Genomic DNA, 19,827 nt, shown 5'->3' with positions numbered 1-19,827 from the left:
AGAAGGATTTCCTTAGTATATGATAATACATTTCTGTAAATAATGCAATCAGAGAGCTGGCAGTGCATGCTGGGACTTGTAGTTCCACACAATAGACAGAGCAGCTCCTATCTCCCCAATCTTTATTATTACAGGCATAGGAATCATGCTGGTTACGACTCCACCCACAAGGGGGCGTGTCACAGCGTCCACCACGCCCAGAACAGAGTCCTACTCCTCCCTCTGCGGACGTTGCCCCGCCCACCTCATCACATCCTTAGGCAGATGTCTAACCACGCCCCCCCAGTGCCCCGTCCAGTGTCATTGGTCCCCTCCTCTCAGTCACGCCCCTCTCCTGAGCCATGGCGGAAGTGAGCAGACGTCAGCATGCCCGGGATAAAGCAGCTGCCGCCCCGCGGCCCCCCGCACACGGGGATGAGGGTTTGGGGATGGAGGCCGAAGCGATGACCGTGTGCATCAAGCTGCTGGCGGCCGCCTTCTACGGGCTCAGCTCCTTCTTGATCGTCGTGGTGAACAAGAGCGTTCTGAGCGGCCACAGGTGCGGAGGGAGCCGGGGGCAGAGTCCAGGGTGCGGGGTGGAGGGAGGTGGGGGCTGCCGGGGACTGTGTGTAATCATTACCTCTCATCAGTGCTATCAATGAGCTTATATCTGTTACATTGTATCATGCTGAACGTTCTATTGTTACATTGTATCATGTTGACCGTTCTATTCAGTTACATTGTAGCAGGAATCACATGCACTGAGGGCCTGGGTATTAACTCTACCTCCCTGGTGTAACTGCAATCAGGGGGTCTTTATTATACTTTTTACCCCCTGATAATATTGCAATTAATATATTATTATTGCAGTGATGCTATGTTAATAATTTCCATATTAATAATCCTTTACCTAATTGCCTTTGCTGGACTTTACTGCCGTTACTGTAAAGATGGATGGTAAGGAGAGCTTTTGTGTGTTTTCTGTGATTTGCTTTTTGCTACCCCTCTTTTTTGTTTGGCTGTTATTGTGACAGGTCTGGGGTCTGTGACTATGGTCCCCTGACTCTCTGTATGTCTGCAGGAGCTTCCCGTTGTATTAACTCTTTCCAGTGCTGCTAAGATTGCAGTGGTTGATGTGGAGGTCTACATACATTTAGTGATATGTTTGTGTTACCATGTAATCTTAATGTGTGTTGGGTCTGCCTTCACAGGCTGTGATGATGCTGTGAATGTCTGGGGTTCTCCATGTTTATGTATATAGGGGCTTCATTACTGATGGTACTATGATTAGCCTACACCTCAGGATGCAGTGATGGTCTATTATTAACGTGCTATTGTCCCTCATGTTGCGACAAGTTATATTTTTAAGTGCTGGCTGTGGCCTGTCTGTGGGATTAGCTCATTCATCTCCTGTACTTCTGTATCAAATGGATTTGTGTTTTTTTTTTTTTTTTAACTTGTTCCTAATCTGCTCTTCTTGTATTTACATGGTGTGGGAATATTATTCCAGGCAGTTGTTCAGTGCTTGTAATTTGTTTATGGCCTGGTTATCAGACTCAATCTACTTTTATTATGTGGATTGACTCTCATTGCAGGCATTTGTATCGATTCTTAATTGCATCTGTCTTCTGTTCACTTTTTTTTTTATTTTCCTTTTTTGCAATGTCCCAATTTTTCCCTAACCCATATTAGCACTCCGACGTTGCAAAGTTACCATGTTGGCTTCAATTCTGTTTGCTTCAGGGCAAAAATGCTTTTCAATCTCCACCACCTCTGAGCTGGTGCTAACTTTAAACCATTTTGCAGCTAAACGCCTCTAAAAATGTCGTCCTCCACTCCTTTACTGTTTTGACAATGTTGCTCTGGAAAATAAAACATCTGCTATCAAAATTGACCCTAGTCTCTCTGTCTGTGTGTTAGGGAATTTAGACTGTAAGCTCCAATGGGGCAGGGACTGGTGTGAAAGAGTTCTCTGTACAGCGCTGCGGAACCTGTGGCGCTATATAAATGATGATGATGGTTGTGCTTTTGCAAGGGGGATCTGCACTCAGCCAGTCTTCTTTCATTGATCAATGCAAATGTGCTTCCCCAAACCCATTTGCCTTGGTGTGACTCTGGACCAGCCCTCTCCAAGTGTTGTGAAACTACAAGTCCCAGCATTCTTAGCCCACTGGTAGCTGCAAGGCATGTGGAGACTGGTAGTTTCACAACACCTGGAGAACCGCAGGTTGGCCAGGCCTGGTCTGGATGAACCTGTGCAAATTGAGCTGTATTTTGTGCTGTACTTTGGCTTTGTTGCTATTTGTAAATAACGTCCAATAGAAGCAGCCATTCTGTGGGCTATAACAACTTTCCTCATGTTTCTGTGATGTCACTACTTTCTTGCACATTGATAGGCTGCCTTACCATGGATACTGGTTCAGCCCATAAATATGGCTGCCTCCACTGTGTATAGACCATAGGCGTACTTTAAAGGGGTCGCTTATGAGTTCTATTTAATTTGGCACCGTCTCCTCACACAGCCGATCATTGTCCTTTTATATCTTGAAGATTATTTTATTCTTTTTAATTGTTGACCCTGTATGGTGTAATTTTGCATAATATATTTGTGTTATTCAGGTTTGCCATAACACCACAATGCCTATCTATAGATCTCATTGATTTATTTGCTAGTTTTAAATTATCACAATCCTTTAAGTAACTTGCTGAAATACCAGGGGGTATATTTACTAAACTGCGGGTTTGAAAAAGTGGGGATATTGCCTATAGCAACCAATTAGATTCTAGTTATTTATTTAGAGCATTCTGCAAAATGACAGCTAGAATCTGATTGGTTGCTATAGGCAACATCTCCACTTTTTCAAACCGCAGTTTAGTAAATGTACCCCCAGATCTGTTGGCAATTTCAGCTCATCCAAACTCCCTTCTTCGTTATGTAGAGTTGCTGGGTAATATGTAGGTTATAAGTGTTACATAGTCCCACGCTGTCTGGTTTAGCCCCTTTCTACAGAGTCTCTGTAACTCTTACCTCAAATACCATCTGATCCTCTGCTCACATTCCTGACCCTGGACTTGTCCACTCATGTTACATCCCCCTAATCATCTCTGCTGCTTTGTTCCTCTACTAGAAAGCAGATGTGATCTAACCCCCACATGCCAGCTACTCTCCACACGTGTGTGCGTGCAGTGCCGAGTGAATAATGTCACTTTGTTCTCTTGCAGGTTTCCATCCTCACTATGTGTTGGACTTGGCCAGGTCAGTAATGAAACTCCCAGCTCATGACGCAGCATTCGCTGGGATTGCTGAATAACACTGACTGCTCTTGTGTTTCTTACAGATGCTGGCGACGGTGGTTGTGCTCTGGGTGGGAAAGGCTGTGAGGGTGGTACATTTCCCTGACTTTGACAGGCACATACCTCGAAAGGTCAGTGTCGTCGTCCCCCCTCCCCTGGTGCTGTGATAACCTATAGAGTTATAGTAAAGTGAATTATGCTCTGTGCAACTGTGAACTATATGTGGTAGAACTGTTAGGACAGTGTGGTTCCTTTAATGTATTGTAAGAAGCACAACTGTGAGGCAATCACAAGCAACCAATCAGAAATTAGCTTTTATTAGTCTTGAGAAATGCTGAGGTCTGATAGGCTGCTCTGGGTTACAGTGCATGTTTGGTAACGTTAATGTGTTCGCCAATCTTCCACAATGAAATTACTCTTTTGGAACCTCAGCCCCTGATTGGTCCATATCGGTGATGGACAACCTGATGCACTTCGAGGGCCGTGAGGTGCGGCCCTCTAACCTTGAAAAGGGCCGCAGATTACCCGAAATCTGAGCATGAAGTTTATAAAAATACATTTAGTCATGGAAAGAGACCTTGTCTGTAATAACAATTTAGGAGGAATTTTACACAAGTCTTACACATTATAACAAATAAATCTGATAATATAAAGCAGAAAGGAGCTGGGGGCCGCAGTGGAAGCCATAGAGGGCCACTGGCTACTCGTTGCCAATCGCTGACCTAGAACGTCACATAGGTTCTGGGGTTGGTGGAAGGAGACTGAGATGCAATATTCATAATTGGGTAAAAATAAAATTAACGGCAGCTAATAGTGTTTGTTTCGCTCCTGTAATTCTCAAACCAGTTGAATCACCGATATTGCCTAGGACAGTATGACATCTTTCACCAATTGCCTCAAGGTAGAAACGTTTACATCCCTTTTTGTGCTGCTGAAAATCTTGCATTTACTTAATGACTCCTCATTGTCTCAATATGTAGCCTGAGACTGTGGCCTTGTTTTGTATGTATAGACACAATCCAGCATGAATAAACCTCTGCAGGGGACCTATTGTCTGCAGGTAGAAATGTGTTTTTGTCCTATGGGTAAAGAACACAGACACAGTCCTATTATCAGTGATTAATACTGAGCGACAGCCTGGAGAATCCGATAGGCAGACAGTGTGTACACATAACATTCCCACCCTCCACAATCACTCATTCAAACATGCTGAGCAGGTCCTGATACTTGCACGTGTTTATAATGGTATCAGTTCTTTTACAATAGGCAAGTTGCATTATTTTTTATATCCTTTAAATCTTGTTTTGTGTTTGCACCGTTCTGCAGAAATTTTGTTGTACTTGGGCAAATTGAATCACTTGATCCTCTCAGAGGATTTTGCACTACACCGTAGCCATCATTTATTATTATTACCATTTATATAGCACCACTAATTCCGCAGTGCTGTACAGGGAACTCATTCGCATCAGTCCCTGCCTCATTGGAGCTTACAGTTTAAATTCCCTAACACACACACACACACACACACACACGCGCGCGCGTACGTCAATCTGATAGCAGCCGGTTAACCTACCAGTATGTTTTTGGAGTGTGGGAGGAAACCAGAGCACCTGGCGCAAAACCCACGCAAACATGGGTAGAACATACAAACTCCACACAGATAAGGCCATGGTCGGGAATTGAACTCATGACCCCAGCGCTGTAAGGCAGAAGTGCTAACCACTTGGCCACCGTGCTGCCCGTTTGACATTGTTTGTCTCTAAACAATCTGAGTTGACTGGGGGCTTAAGTTGAAGGGGTACATGTATCAAACACAAGTTTTGTTGAATAAACTCATTTTGCAGACCAGTTTTTGCTTTTTAATTAAATTGTAATTTTAAATATGGCCGTCAAAATCTGTGTAAATCTGCGATGCATTCATTGGCCCCCAAGTCTGTCGTTTCTAAGACAAGTTTGAGCTCTTGTAGCTCTCCAACTGCTAGGAGTTAAACTGGTTAAGACTCGAGAGTTTCTTGCGTTCGTCCTAGATGAAGCGAGTGCACGATGATTTTGGCTATCGTACAATGTATTGCATCTCCTCTGTAATTGTAAAATTTGTATTCAAACCTGTTTTCAGCAAGGACTGATGGGAGTACTTTAAAGGAGACTGAAGCTGAAATTAGATTTCCTAGATCTGTCATTTACAGATATAGAACAGAAGCTGAATTTTCTCGAGGTATTAAATGACTGCAAAGAATGTAGAACCTTGGTGCCATACGTCTGTGTGTAGACTGGAAATATAGTAACATGTAGTACAATGTAAAAACCAGTCAGACTAGAGGATAATTCCAGTTTATTTACATAGCGGACAAGACATAACTGGGAGTGTACGTTACCATTCATACGGGTTACTTACAGACTGAGATTTCTATATTTTCTTAAGACCCTTCACTTTTTCTGATCTTATGGCAGGATGCATAGATCTATATCGTCAAAGTAATTTGACTTCCAAATAATCCCATTTTTGCTTTCTTCCAGACTTTTCCACTACCTCTCCTGTATTTTGGAAATCAAATAACCGGTCTGTTCAGCACAAAGAAACTAAAGTAAGTTTAATGCACTTAAATCTGTTTTCTCCTGTATAAAGAATCTGGCGCCAGATTAAAATGCAGTTAATTCATCCGTACATAGACTAGAGTTTTAACCTGAGGATTGATCTTGAATCTTTTATGCAAAATAGAGGTGCTGTGTCTTAAATACAAGTTGCCTTTAAATAAAAAAAAACTAGATTAAAAGCAAACAGGGTTTTAGAGTTTTTATGGTGTGTGTGGGGGGTGTTCCCCTATGCACAGTAGACTTCCTGTCTGTGAACTTATGAAAAATACTGTTCATCGTTCATTCAAAAGGTCAACTGCAATTTGCTTTCATCTGCTTAGCAATTGTATGTTAAACGTCGGTTTGTCAATGTGTGGGGACTTTTAGCGCAGACAATGTATTTGAGGCGGGGTTAGTGGTATTTTAATTATCTACAGCATGGCAGTGCCTATGATAGGCATAGCTTGTAGCTCTGTTCAGAATATGAATAAACTTTATTGGTCGCTTCTTTGTCTCCTTCATCAAGTTTGTAGAACTGATAGAAGCAATCCCGATTGACTCTGGGGTATGAATCCACGCCTCTTACACGAATAGTGGTGGTCACACTACTATTTGTCTAGTGTAGGGCTGGTCGCTGTGATGAATGTATGTATGTACATGTGTTTGTCATTACACCGTGTAAAACACATGTTGGATACATTAATCATTTTCCAGGAAATTGTAGGTTTACTTTTGCTCCAGGTTCTAAGATGTCTAAAGACACTACTTCCAGGAATGCCCACAGGCAGATGGTTTATTTAACGTGCATTAATGTCACAACGCAGACACCTCCACTGTTTAATTGCCTTTATGATTTATGTAAGTTCCTGGTTCCTTGTCACACGTGCAAAAATTCTTTGGCTATAAAACCCATTTTGTAGCTAGTGCCACAATAGCTACTCCTATATTTTACATAATCCTCCAAAGGTCTATGAACCCCCCCCCCCCCTTCCAGGCCCATCACAAGATTTAGAACAATGGGATGTGAGATGATCACATGACTCCTGTCCAGCCCTGCCCTGGGACGCCCTGTTCAGCCAACTACCCCCAGATGCTAGGATGTGGATGGGGGATGGTTTTTAGACTATTAAACAGTGTTTTGGTGTAGAACTCCCCCCCCCCCCCCCCCCCCCCCCTTGTTTTTAAATAGAATCCTCCTTGAGTTGGAAGTATAAAGTCTTTCTTTCCTCTGCACCATGTTGGTAACTTTCCCATAATGCTACTTGGTAGATAACATTCACAGCTGTGTACCTCTTTTATCTGGGATTATGCACAAATGTTTGGGTTCTTATCAGAACTAAATGTTTATAGATAAGGCTTTGAGGTGAAGGCAGTTTTCTATGCAGGTCAGACTCTCTATTAGTGATGGAGGTGACGGATAATCATGGAACTGTACAGAGTCTAGGTGGCTGGAAGTTTGTTGTGCTTACAAAAAATAAAAAATATCTTGCTGGACAAGGTCTATAGGAGAAGTAGTTGATGATATATCGAGTCACATTGTGGTGGTCAGAGAAATGTAGTTGTAGAAGGTACTAAAAGTGCAGATTTGAATATCCAACATCCTACACTCACTATGTATGAGTGTAAGCTATTGTCCTGAAATCAGTTAATTCAGGATCTGTCTTCCAGTGGGTTTAAGTGAGATGTCAGTGTATAGGAAAACCCTCCCTCATAATCAAACTCTTATTTAATGGACAGTAAAGTGAACATGCTTTAGAATTTGATTATACGAGTAGTAAAACCAATTCTTGTCTACTTAGAGCATTCAGTCTTATTAAGGTGAGATGATCCAGTCATAATAGTTGGCGATAACGCCAATAAAAGTGACATAATTGGGGCGGTGTATGACACTGTGTGGCTGGGTCAGGAAAGGCTTGAAAATATGGCAGAAAGCAGAGATGTCCCTGACACAACCTCCTGAGTTAACTTGCAGCTTAAATTCAGATGTTCCTGAAATGTATGTATGTATGTGTGTGTATATATATATATATATATATATATATATATATATGTGTATATGTATATGTATATATATGTATATGTGTGTGTGTGTGTGTGTGTGTGTGTGTGTATACATATATAATACCTTTTTTTTTTTTTTTTAATGACTTCAAGTGGTCTTAAGATTTTACGGTTTGCTTTAAGAAATTAGTGTTACCATTACTGAAACTGATCGATATGGACAGAGATGAAGTAAAGTGGACACAATTACAACTTCTAACCATGACATTATGTTACCACCAACATTACAGATTAATACACATTGCTACTTGTCGGTCTAGAATCGACTTGTACAATTGTATAATGTGAATCATTGGCTAACGCTCAGTATGTCTGTTTTCATCTTGCAGTCTCCCAATGTTCACCGTTCTCCGACGCTTCTCGATCTTGTTTACAATGATGGCTGAAGGGTTCTTGCTGAAGTAAGTGTCTGTCTATGTAAGGTTTGTACCAAGAGCTCTATGATACTTTCTGGTGTTCTAGCTCAGCAGGATCCTGCTGCTCCAGCTATCCCAGTTGTCTAGCCACAGGTGTTGGCCAACTTGTATAACCGTACAAGTGTTTCTAATAGACCCTTTATATTTATTTGTTTTAAAGGACCATGAACCTCTGAAATGTTACTACTTTGCTGAATATTAGCAAGATAACTGGTGTCCGATTTGGTTCATTCAAATATCGCTTCTAGTAATGTTTGGGCTCTACCATGTTATATAATTTGGTCACTAAGCAGCGAACCACTGATTCTCGCAGCTTTGTGTGAGCTGGTATTATCATACTATTGTCACAGTTTGCTGCTACCAATTAGGAAATATCTGGTTTTTTTTTTTAAGTTTATTTGTAAATTTTCATCACACAATAAACAAATATCTGTCATGGTCCAAAGTGAACATAAACAAAAGACAGTACGGATTATAAATAAGATCTATCCCAAATAGGACATTTACATAACATAAATGGGTATATAGTATACATTGTCAAGGAACGGGTGCAAAACTTTTAAGAGATGTGGGGGGGATGTGACAGCGTATATGGTGATAAAGGAGATGTATAAGGAGAAGGGGGGGGGGATGTGACAGTGTATATGGTGATAAAGGAGATGTATAAGGAGAAGGGGGGGGGGGGGGGGATTGAAACCTAGCCCGAGACCCCTAATGACAGACAGAGCAAAATAATAAGCAGCGATTAGCGTACTCGATACTGTTCACAAGAAGAAGGCTGATGTATACTCTGAATTTAGTCAGGTGGTGGGAACTATTGTATATGAACTCCAAATTAGGGAGAATTTGTGGGTTTTCTTGTTTAGATGTTATGAGATTTTTTTCCATGGACTCCAAATACCAGATTTTACTGTGCGTTATTATTTTTAACGCTTCACTTTGTTATCTTTTAAAGCCTAATTATTACCAATAAAAGCACAAGAATGTCATCCCCTCCGCCAGAAGCGATCTGTCCTTTTTAGTACGTTTTCTCTTGTAGTTTTGCAGATAGTGGGAATATTATGTGCAGAGTTTAGGTTCCTCTTTCCTTATTTAAATTATTTTTTTTTGCATTCTCTGCAGTATTGGTTCAGTCCGCAAAATATCTGTCCAATGTTTAGGGACAGACAAACCCCATAGTGAGTCTTCCCTTTTTTGACCAGCTAAAATACAATTCAAACAGCACAGAAGAGTAATTAGAATTTATAACGTTCCCATGAATAAAGTTAGGGTATAACATAACTTCGTGTTACATTACACACTGGTATAATTGGCTGCAACTACTATATTCAAAGAACGTTCAGTTCATTTGAGGATCCCGGAAACCTGTCCTGCTCATGTTACTAAATTGTGCACCCCTCCGGCACATTGACTTGGACTGTTCATCTCAGCTCTGCACTAAATGATCTTTCTGTCCTGCGCCCAGAGGTTGTATGTGCACGTTCCCTGGCAGAGAATCGGGTTGTAGGAGCCAAGGCTGAGGGCGTGGGCCAGACTGTTTTTAGGTTTTAGGTACTTTTCAGGATTGAAAGCATCACATAATTGTGCCTTTTACCTATAACCATTATTATTGGCAAAATAGTGAATTTACAATACTTGTGATCTGTTAAATAGCTCTACAGAAAATAACATTACATGTCCCTTAATATCCTGTAAATAGAGCTCTATTCTAAAACTCCCAAATTGAAATCTTGTTTCATAATAAACCATCGGTAATTGGGGGAGGGGTAGAGGATAGAAGTATCAAGTTGAGCAATAAATTAATGCAGCCTATGAGTGCGCTACGTGTTTCATTGATGTCGTTCGTTCCTCATGCTTTCCTCTTAGCTGCATGCTTCTGAATATTGGTTCGACTGACAATATGGCTGCCTGCACTGTGTATATTATATAATACTTTCAAATTATTTTATTTGCACACTTCTGTTTTGTAAAGTGTTTTTTTTTTTTTGTTTTGTTTTTTTTTATGTATAGAATACTTTGATATCCTATATTGTATAAGCACATCTGATCCTATTTCACGTGTAGGCGGTATAGTCCTTATAACAATTTTTTGTATTTTTTTTGCAAAAAATAAAATTGCAATTACCTCAATTAAATGTTTTGGTAAGCTTGCTTTCATTTCAAATTAGTAAAGAAAACAAAATAAAAAAGTTTAATTTTATTTTATAACCGGAGAAGAGACGGCTGTCTCCACCTGTCATGTGATGGGAAACTTGTACAAAGGGGCGGAGCTGGTGCTAGGTCCTCTGTGATTGGTGTGATGTCTGTCTGTCAATGAGATAGAGGAAGAAATGTAACACTGACATGGAAGAGGTATGGCCTAACGTGGCCACCGTAGTGTTTTTATACCAAGCAACTCTAGGAGTTTGGAAAATATGTCCTTATGAAAGTTGTATTTATTTTTAAGCATCATGCAAGGTGGTCCACAAGAAAGTAACCCCTATTAATATTTAATATTTGTGGTGGTGTATTGACTATAACCCTGTTTTGTTTCTCTACACAGGAAAAAGTTTTCTCGCGGTATTCAGATGACAGTATTCGCAATGATAATCGGGGCCTTCATTGCTGCCAGGTGAGTGGAAACTTGTAAGGACACAAAGTGCCGCTCGGCTAAAGCTTGCGTTAAATTTTCTATCCAATGTGACCAAGATTGGCTGTTTGTGGCAGGCAATGAGATTATGGTACCCGAGAAGGAAACAATGGCACTGTACAGAATGGCATGGCGTCTCTTTCTAGCTTCTATAATGGTGCCACCAAGTCTGCTATTAAAGTCCTGCGACACAAACATTATGCACAATTGTCTTACTGTTTACATTGGACCGCTAGAAAGGAAATATAAAATCCGGATTAATGTGTATTTAAATACCCTGTTTGGTTAATGTGACGTCTGTTAATGGGGTTCTTTCCTGCTCCCTCATGTAGCGCTGATCTGGCGTTTGACCTTGAAGGTTACATATTCATCCTGGTTAACGATGTCTTGACAGCAGCCAATGGCGCCTATGTGAAACAGAAGCTGGATTCCAAGGTAATCGGCAACTGGAATGTGCTGGACCCTCTAGGAATATAGACATTTATATTCGGTAGTAAATGTTTTAAAGGACCTATAAGCCCTTATAAACACCCTCCCTCCCCGCCGGCATCTAGAGTACCTGCTCCGCTTACAAGGGTAGAATACCCACCCATTCTCCAGTCTCTATTGTGGCACTTGCTCTATTCATGACGTGTCTGTGACCATCGACTTGTCTCCATTCCCCCCTCCTCGTATCATTACTCTGCCCGTCACCCGCGGACAGATCGCAGCCGCCCTCTCCATTCTCTGCCGGTATTGGGGACCTGCTGATCTGATTGGCTAATAAACAGCGGTCACATCCGAGCAGGAGATGAATACTGAATACAATAAGGGACTAGGACACTAGACAGAGTAACGACAGTATTCATCAGGTTCTTCTCTTATAAATTGTTACGTTTATCAAGACCGATATCTGCTCACTCCCACCCTAGGATGAGTGAGTACTTGTGAGTTTATTATGTTTTACATGCCCTGTAACATTTTTTTCAGGAACTTGGAAAGTACGGCCTGCTTTACTACAATGCGTTGTTCATGATTATACCAACGTTGGCTATTGCCTATTTCACTGGGGATATCCATAAGGTGAGACCCGTGTCAATGGATCTGTAATATTACTTATGACCTGTTTTATTAGCAATACAGAAATGGAAGTCGCTCAATCAGTGCTTTCCATAGGTAACACAAACACCTTCTATAATAGTAAATAGTACATTTGATCAAAGCTGTAATATAAACAAATGTTTTCTTTTGTCCATAACAACCTGTCGTGAGTTACATTGTCTCTAAAGACTATTTAAAACTTTTTTTTTGTTTTAAACCGCATTGATTCTAGTTCAAAAACCTAATTTATATGGACCTTTCAATTAACATAATTAGAATACCCCAAATTCCGTCTCTTCCACCTCATTTGCATAGTGGAGCCGATGGCATTGAACAGAAAATACCCTGTATGTAAACGTGCGCTGTTCAATGGAAATAAAGCCAGACCTACAGAGCTGTGGGATGTGTTCATTTGGTAAAATGTAAGAACGTTTCTAATAAAACAAGATCGCTGGTCCTGTGGGAAGCAGTAGGTGAAGCGCTGCTTTCAGTGGGATTCCTGATCACAGTTAACCAGCTGGATTTCCTGCCTGGAATGTGTAGACACATTTGTGTCCTTGTAGCGGCAGTATAATGTGGGCTTTGTGTCGGGGGGAGGTAGTGAAGAGTGTGTGTGCGTAGCCAGTAATAACGACACAACCCAGCAAAACAAAACTGTTCTGTTCTCAACTGCGTGACCTTAATGTCTCCAAGTTACGTTCTTAGTGCCTCCTCTAAATTGGTTTATTGTATTAGTCTATTAAAGCAAAATGTTACCTATCCCATTAGTTATGCTGCGGAATGGGTTTAATACCTGTTTAATTTTATATTTTTATTTGCAAGCGTATTGTTTCTGGAATGTGCATTCTAATTGTTAAGCGGACCTTATTAACCATCTGATTAAGTCTATCCTAACCCCAAATTATCTGCTGGAATACCTACAGTGGTCTGAAATATTCCAAAGCACATCTTATAATAAAAATAAATAAAATAAAAAGCAAAATAAAACCCTCTCCTCATTAAATTGTTTAGCAGAGCTCCTCATAGTACCTGGGACTAAACTTGATGGTCACACCTGTGTATATGTTGAGACATACATAATGAGGTGACTTGAATTGAACGAAGTGATGTAGTTGTGGTCTGTCTAATGCAGAGTTTCCCTGATTCAAGGTGTATTTAGCTGTGTTACATTTTGTTACAATCTGGAGCGTTATTTCTGAAACATTTGTAGACGTAGGCGGTTACTGCTGCATATTACCTTCCAATAGTGAGGAAACGTGATCATCGTATACAGACCTTGGAGCAAGGATTCCCAGCCAATGTGTAAACACATTCATGTCACAATTCAGGGGTAACCATATATTCATTGGCGACTATCCATTGGCTAGATCTTGGTTGTATATAAAACAGTTTGGCTGTATTAGACTTGTGGTTTTTCAAACCTGTGCACATTTTATCATTGATCCCAGCTCTGACGAGACGTTGCCTCTGTCAGCGGATATCACTCCACAAAGGTCAAAAATAGAATGTGATAACAATGCTGTGACCCGTGTTCTAGTAGTGCTGTGGGATTGCGGGTTTTTGTGTTAACGCCACTTTCTTTGTATTCCCGTAGGCGGTGGAGTTTGAAGGCTGGAATGATAAGCTCTTTATCTTTGAGTTTACACTTTCCTGTGTAATGGGGTAGGTTATCATAATGCATGTTTACAAATGTGTTATTGTATAAAGCGGAATTTCTTGCACTGTTGCAGATGAGATTTGGTGTGTGGTTTCTATTTGTTTTTTATTTTTAGGCAAGCAATATACAAGCTGAACTTTATTTGCAATTTGTGTAATTAGTTAATGGTTTGTAATATACATTGCCATAGCGCCACCTGCTAGCTGTTTGGTAGTATAACTCTTGGGATTGGGAGATGATTGCAGTGTCTCTGAATATCATCATCTTTATCGGGCACCAGATTTACTGTAATCATCACAGAAATGACACTAGTACAGAATACATGATTAGCTTTTTCTAACAAAGGAATAATGGCACAGTTTAAAGGGCAAGGAACTCTTTCCAAACCTATGCAAGGAACTATTAAAAATTGGAACACGAGTGGATTGTATAATTAATTCATGCTGGTTACAATGTTTGTTTGCCTTTTACACTCTAGATAAACTTGAAAATGTTGTCCACACACTATCTCTGCCAATATTGTGTAATTGCTATTCATAACTGACTTTGGATCATAATTGGTAAATGTGGTCAGGTGATCGCAGGTCATGGCTATCAGCAGTGGGGTTACATTCACCCTTTTCCAGTATACTGGTACCGCTCTCATTAATAGTGACTGTTTAACAGAATTATAAATGTTACTAAGCTCTCTTAGTATCCTTGGATGTATCTTGTCCCTATGGTCCCAATGAATGGCCCACTTTCATTTCCGTTTGGATCTTCTCTGTAAGTGAACGTGTGTTCACCGCCCTTTGTATGAATGTTCTTTTGGGTCAGAAGTGTGGCTGAACGATCCACTAGGCACTTGTAATAAGATGTAGTTATACCATAATAGTGCAAATATCTATGTATAACGAATACGCTTTTTTTTTCCCCCCAGATTTTTTCTCATGTATTCCACGGTCCTTTGCACCCATTATAATTCTGCCCTGACGACCACAATAGTTGGTTGCATTAAAGTAAGTATAACTATACAGCTCACGTGTTGGTAGCGATTCCACTTTCCCTGCACAACAGTGTTTGCAATTGGCAAATAAGTTATCAATTATACGGGTGTATTAGCTTGTTATGCAGGCTATTATGTGGCTATTTCACCTCTATGAATCTTAATGTGCTGCAATAATTTTTACAAATCTTATACGGTCTTCCAAATACGTCTTTTTATAGAACTTACACTTTTTTTTTTTCTTGATTACAGAATATCCTAATCACCTACATTGGAATGTTCTTTGGTGGGGATTATATATTTTCGTGGGCAAACTTCCTAGGGTTAAATATCAGGTATGTATGCGGATTAACTCTATGTATACCACTTTGAAGCAGTTATTTCTTTAAGCACAGTTCCTGTATGTATTAATGAGTAACATGGGGCAGGCTGCATAGAAATAACCATACAAAAGAGCATTGGTTTAAAACCACCAAGAATGCGGCTTCTGAGTGGACGTCCTCCTTCCATTAGCCCGCGGTCAGATGGCGGCCTCCACTGTTTCTCCCTTTAGTAACATTGAGTTTGCTTCAGCCAAGTGATCTGTAAACTCTGGCTATCACTATTATAGCCATTGATGTTACCTCGCTAAATTCAACCTTTTCACTGCGAACCTCACTTGGTAGCTGAGGTCTATACAACCTCAGGAACATGCTCGAGAATTTTTTGGATAGGTTAACTGGTTATAAGACAGTTGTTGTCTGTTCCTTGCAGCCAGTCCTATGAACACTTATATACAGTCTCATAAAATTGCCATATGTCTTTAGATTTTATTTTCCATAATAATTTTTTTCCCCTTTTCCCTCAGTATTGCTGGCAGTTTGGTCTATTCCTACATAACTTTAACAGAAGAGCAAATGAACAAACCTTCGGAATCCATTGGCAAACTGGAGAACAAGGGAAAGAGCGCGGTGTGACCGCCAGGACAGGCTGCCTCCGCCATCAGCGCTGTGTTCTGGACGTCGGGGCCCACACGCACAGCTCTTGCTAATTTGCACAATTCTTTAATTGAAGAAAACTTTTTATATATATAATTATTATTTTTTTTTAGATGGAATTGTTTTTAGGAAAAACCTATTTAATTCTAAAGCTGTACAATAAGTATTTTTGTAACTCGTCCGCTACATTTTATCAAGACCCTGCACCTCTTGTCAAGCCTCAAAGCGGCGGTACCTTTTTATTTTTATCCGTATGTAAAGATGTTGGCAATTTGATATGTGTCCGCTCCTGAAGCGAGTGGCATTAGAGGAAGCAGATGTGTTTTAAGTCTGTTACTGGCTGGAATTATGAACATGCGGTTTTACTAACTATTGACCGGAAAGACAATCTGAATTGGGTTTTATGGAAAATTGGCAATTTTAAGTGTTTTTATCCACAATGGGGGGGATCACATTTTGTATTATGTTACAAGACTAGAATATCCATTGATGGCTTTTTTTAAAAGTTTAATTGGACAACAAGATTCTTGCTGCTAAACAAAAATGTAACCATTAAGCTTGTCCTGGTAACATTTCGGTTAAAGGATTGTGCTGCAGTACCGCTTGCAGCCTGCATTTGTGGTGGTGCTATTGTCAAGAAAGTTACTGTCGCTTCAAGCTGGTCCATCCACGTGATGGAACAAAACGTTCGTTCCGTCAGGTCAGCTTGTACATAGCAGTTTTACAAGCAATATGTTTGTGGGCTTTATTGTTGGGCTGCCCTCTATCCCTAAAATAAATAGAAATTTAATATTTTCTAGTAAAAAAAAAAAAAATACAAAAATTCCACACTGCCGTTATTCCATCTGTACAGTTTATCATTCAGGCTTAATTTTTATATAGGGGTTGTTGCTGTTAATTTAGCATCCATGCGGGGCTGTCTTATAACTGTTTGGCCCAATGAATTCACAGTTCTATGTGAAAATCAGTCTGTTAAAACAAGTCACAATGGTCTGTTACAAATGGGTAAATAACTTGTTACAAGTGCAGAGGACCCTTCTGCATCGTCCTGTGTAAAGATGAACAAGTGTGTGTATGGGTTTTGATAGAAACAAAACCATGAAGTATACAAGGCCTTATTTTCTGGACAGTATTCTGTAATTTTGTCATTTATATCTATTTTATGTAAGATCAAATCATTTGACATTAAAATATATATATTTCAGTTTGTCTTGTGATCTGTTGCAAAATCTTAATAGCATTTATTTAAAGAATCGTGCAATAAGCAATCTGATTGAGCTCTGATATTTGCCTGTGGAATGCAGTGTATTCACCAGAGTGTGCTTACATCAAGCTGATCCCAAAACTATTTATCGGGGTTCCCCCCCCTTTGTAGTGTTGTGCCTGTTCTGGGCTAAAAATCCTTACTGAAAGCAGACCAGCTTGTGTTGTGTTCTAGGTATGAATCTTATCTGGTGATGACTGCATTAAGGGCGATGGTTTTCAGTTTAGAAAGAGCATTTATTTCAGCATAATGACCTGGTGTTTTTGTTTTTTTTTTCCTGATGGATTGAGTGCCGGCTATGACTTTCAAAGTGTCAATGTTTGAGCCATCTAGCTCCGTGTTGGCAAACCTGTGACACTCCAGGTGTTGTGAAACTACAAGTCCCAGCATGCTTTGCCAATATATAGCAGCTTATTGCTGGAAGGGTATGCTGGGACTTGTAGTTTCACAACACCTGGAGTGTCACAGGTTAGCCAACACTGATATAGGTACTTTGTCTGAGAGTTAATTTACGGGGAAAATATATGAAAAGAACCTTTTATGTCATGATGTTCACTTTATTATTTAACAAGCGCTCAACTGAAAAGTGTACTGTGGAGCAGCTGATGTAAGCCTATTCACTGGCTGAGAAAATACAACACTTAAGCGCTAAAGCACAGGGAATGTGAAAGAAACAAGCAATCTGTATTTCCTCTTCCATGGTAGTAGATGACAAGGGGTAAATACTTCCTTCCAATCAAGTCCAAAAAGACAATCCCCAGGAATTGTCTTGTCTGTCCTTTGAGTCAGGTTAAGGTAGCTGTTATCTTTGTATCTAGGGTCTCACCTGTGGACTTGTCCTCTTTATGCCAAAACAAACCCCCTCTATATAGTAAACAGAGGGGGTTTTACCCCCCCCCCCCACCAATATCTTGTCACGCTGATTGATGTACAGCACAGAACCAAGTAGGATCCTTGATAGACACAATATAAGATCCTGATTACAGATGAACTTGGCTAGAGAGGATGACATGTTACATTAATCTGGGTCTGCCATCGGCATTAGAGGAAATTCCAGAGACGAGTGATGTCATGACAGACCGTCTATTCAAGTCCATCAATAATAAGGGAACATATTCCAGAAGTAGTTTACTCCAAAAAGACTTTTCGAAGGGAATACATTTTGGATAGAAAAAACTCATTTCAAAATGATCTGGAGGGAAGTTGGTATGGTAATGCATGCTTGACTGGAGATCATACTTGGGCCAATGTTTCAGGCCTTTAATTGAGATTGTCGCCAAGCAATATACATCTGGGAAAGTCATGAGACCGTTCCACACCTTAAGGCAGAGGATTTTAGCTGTAGACCAGGAATAGTACAGATTGTCTTCCCAATGATACCCAAGATTCAGTCTTCTGGAAATACAGTGGTAGGAGGCAGTGACCAGGATTTCTGAGGATTGGACATTAATGATTTAGACATGGATCTAAACAACCAACACATGTATTTGTGAGACATCCACGATCACATCAATGATTGGCTATGTTAGATGGTTTTGCAGGTACCTGCTCATTTAAGAAACAAGTTTATGCTCCAGAATTTTCATAGTGGAAGAGAGACTGGTCACATACAACCAACTCAACATTAGCAGTTAAAAAGTAGAAGTTAATAGAACCTCTATGGTCTATCATGAATGCAGTGGCTTCAAGGATGCCTATCTTCATGTACCTCTCTTCACACAACATTTTTTAAATACAAGAGCCTTCCTTTTAGAGTATCAGCATCACCAAGGACATTCATGATGTTCTGATCTCAATTTTGTAAATACTACAACCAGAAGAAACTTTATTATGCCTCAACAGTATTTTGATAAAGAAAAAAAAATGCAGAGGCATCCCAATCCACCAATGTGGTCATGCAAGTCCTAGAACAGCATTGCCTTGGTTATTAACAAGGAAAAAGGCCACTCTCCCAGAAACAACAAGGGGGTTTATCCAGATACACTTCAAGGTCTAGCTTTCTACTAAAAAAAAAATTAGACATTAATCCAAGAAGTTTGTGCTAAACTGTGCTAGGACTCAACCATCGAGGCTGTTCTAGGGGCTAGATCTCAGGAGGAACCTGACAGCTTGGAACAGAAGTGTTGAAGAGATGCATCAATTTATTCTATGATCAAAAGTAGTAAGACAAGATAAGTGATAGTGGTCAAAGGGTCATCTACATCTCAAGGGTTATGGAAACACAAACAGACTGCTATCGAGTGTGGGGAATATTGGCAGTGTTCAGGGCCTGTCTCCATTTTGGGGAAATTATTACAGGACCTCCTGTCAGAAGTCAGACAATTGGGAAACAATTATCAAGGCGGTACCAATGATGACCACAGTCTGACCATTATTGACAGTGGGTAATAGACCTAGTTTAAAAAAAAATCAGCAGTCCACATAACCAAACGCCAAAGGGGGAAGATTTTACTATCAGTCTGTGGATAACTGCACGGTCCAGTAACTACATGGACACTGAACAGGGGACCAGGTTTTTTTGACCAATATATATATATATATATATATATATATATTAGCTGCTCTATTAAAAGCCAAGAAACAGCCCCTTATATCAGATTAGGAAGTTCACATGAAAGACAGTATCAGGCACTGCCCTGGTAGAAGTTGATTTAAAGATGAAATGCATTGGGGCAAATCTGGAACCACCTTTCCACCTTTGTGTGTTTGGAAAAGGAATTGATTGCTTGTCCTCTCTTTAACTGTGATTTTGCACTTAAGGTTTTTATTTTACATTTGTACCCTGTGCCTCCTTTGTGACTAATGAATATGAACCTACATTATAAGGGGGGGAAAACCCCCCCCCCCCAAAAAAAACACATGAACAGGTTCTCGGACCACAGCTGGCCTTTAAAGTGACATTTTATTATTT

At 40.2% G+C, this 19,827-nt stretch overlaps 1 protein-coding gene across 1 annotated transcript; it reads left to right on the top strand.

Moving 5' to 3' along the window:
• Nucleotides 1-330: 330 nt before the first annotated feature.
• SLC35D1 (solute carrier family 35 member D1) lies at nucleotides 331-16,856 on the top strand. Its single transcript, XM_075181868.1, has 12 exons — nucleotides 331-538; nucleotides 3,202-3,235; nucleotides 3,318-3,404; nucleotides 5,791-5,858; nucleotides 8,238-8,309; nucleotides 10,867-10,935; nucleotides 11,286-11,388; nucleotides 11,923-12,015; nucleotides 13,628-13,695; nucleotides 14,610-14,688; nucleotides 14,928-15,010; nucleotides 15,523-16,856. Exons 1-12 carry the CDS (start codon nucleotides 342-344, stop codon nucleotides 15,629-15,631), a joined length of 1,062 nt encoding a protein of 353 aa, XP_075037969.1. The 5' UTR covers nucleotides 331-341; the 3' UTR covers nucleotides 15,632-16,856.
• Nucleotides 16,857-19,827: the final 2,971 nt, after the last annotated feature.

Source organism: Mixophyes fleayi, chromosome 8, assembly GCF_038048845.1.
Source record: "Mixophyes fleayi isolate aMixFle1 chromosome 8, aMixFle1.hap1, whole genome shotgun sequence".
NCBI lineage: Eukaryota > Metazoa > Chordata > Amphibia > Anura > Limnodynastidae > Mixophyes > Mixophyes fleayi.
Note: the sequence above shows the minus strand (reverse complement) of the source record. Positions and strands in the feature narration are given on the sequence as shown.

Excerpts from the sequence above, each read along its gene's own strand:
- SLC35D1 (XM_075181868.1), top strand. The coding sequence starts at position 342 with ATGGCGGAAGTGAGCAGACGTCAGCATGCCCGGGATAAAGCAGCTGCC. Across the intron at positions 539-3,201 it reads AGCGTTCTGAGCGGCCACAG|GTTTCCATCCTCACTATGTG; the intron begins GTGCGGAGGGAG and ends GTTCTCTTGCAG. Across the intron at positions 8,310-10,866 it reads GCTGAAGGGTTCTTGCTGAA|GAAAAAGTTTTCTCGCGGTA; the intron begins GTAAGTGTCTGT and ends TTCTCTACACAG.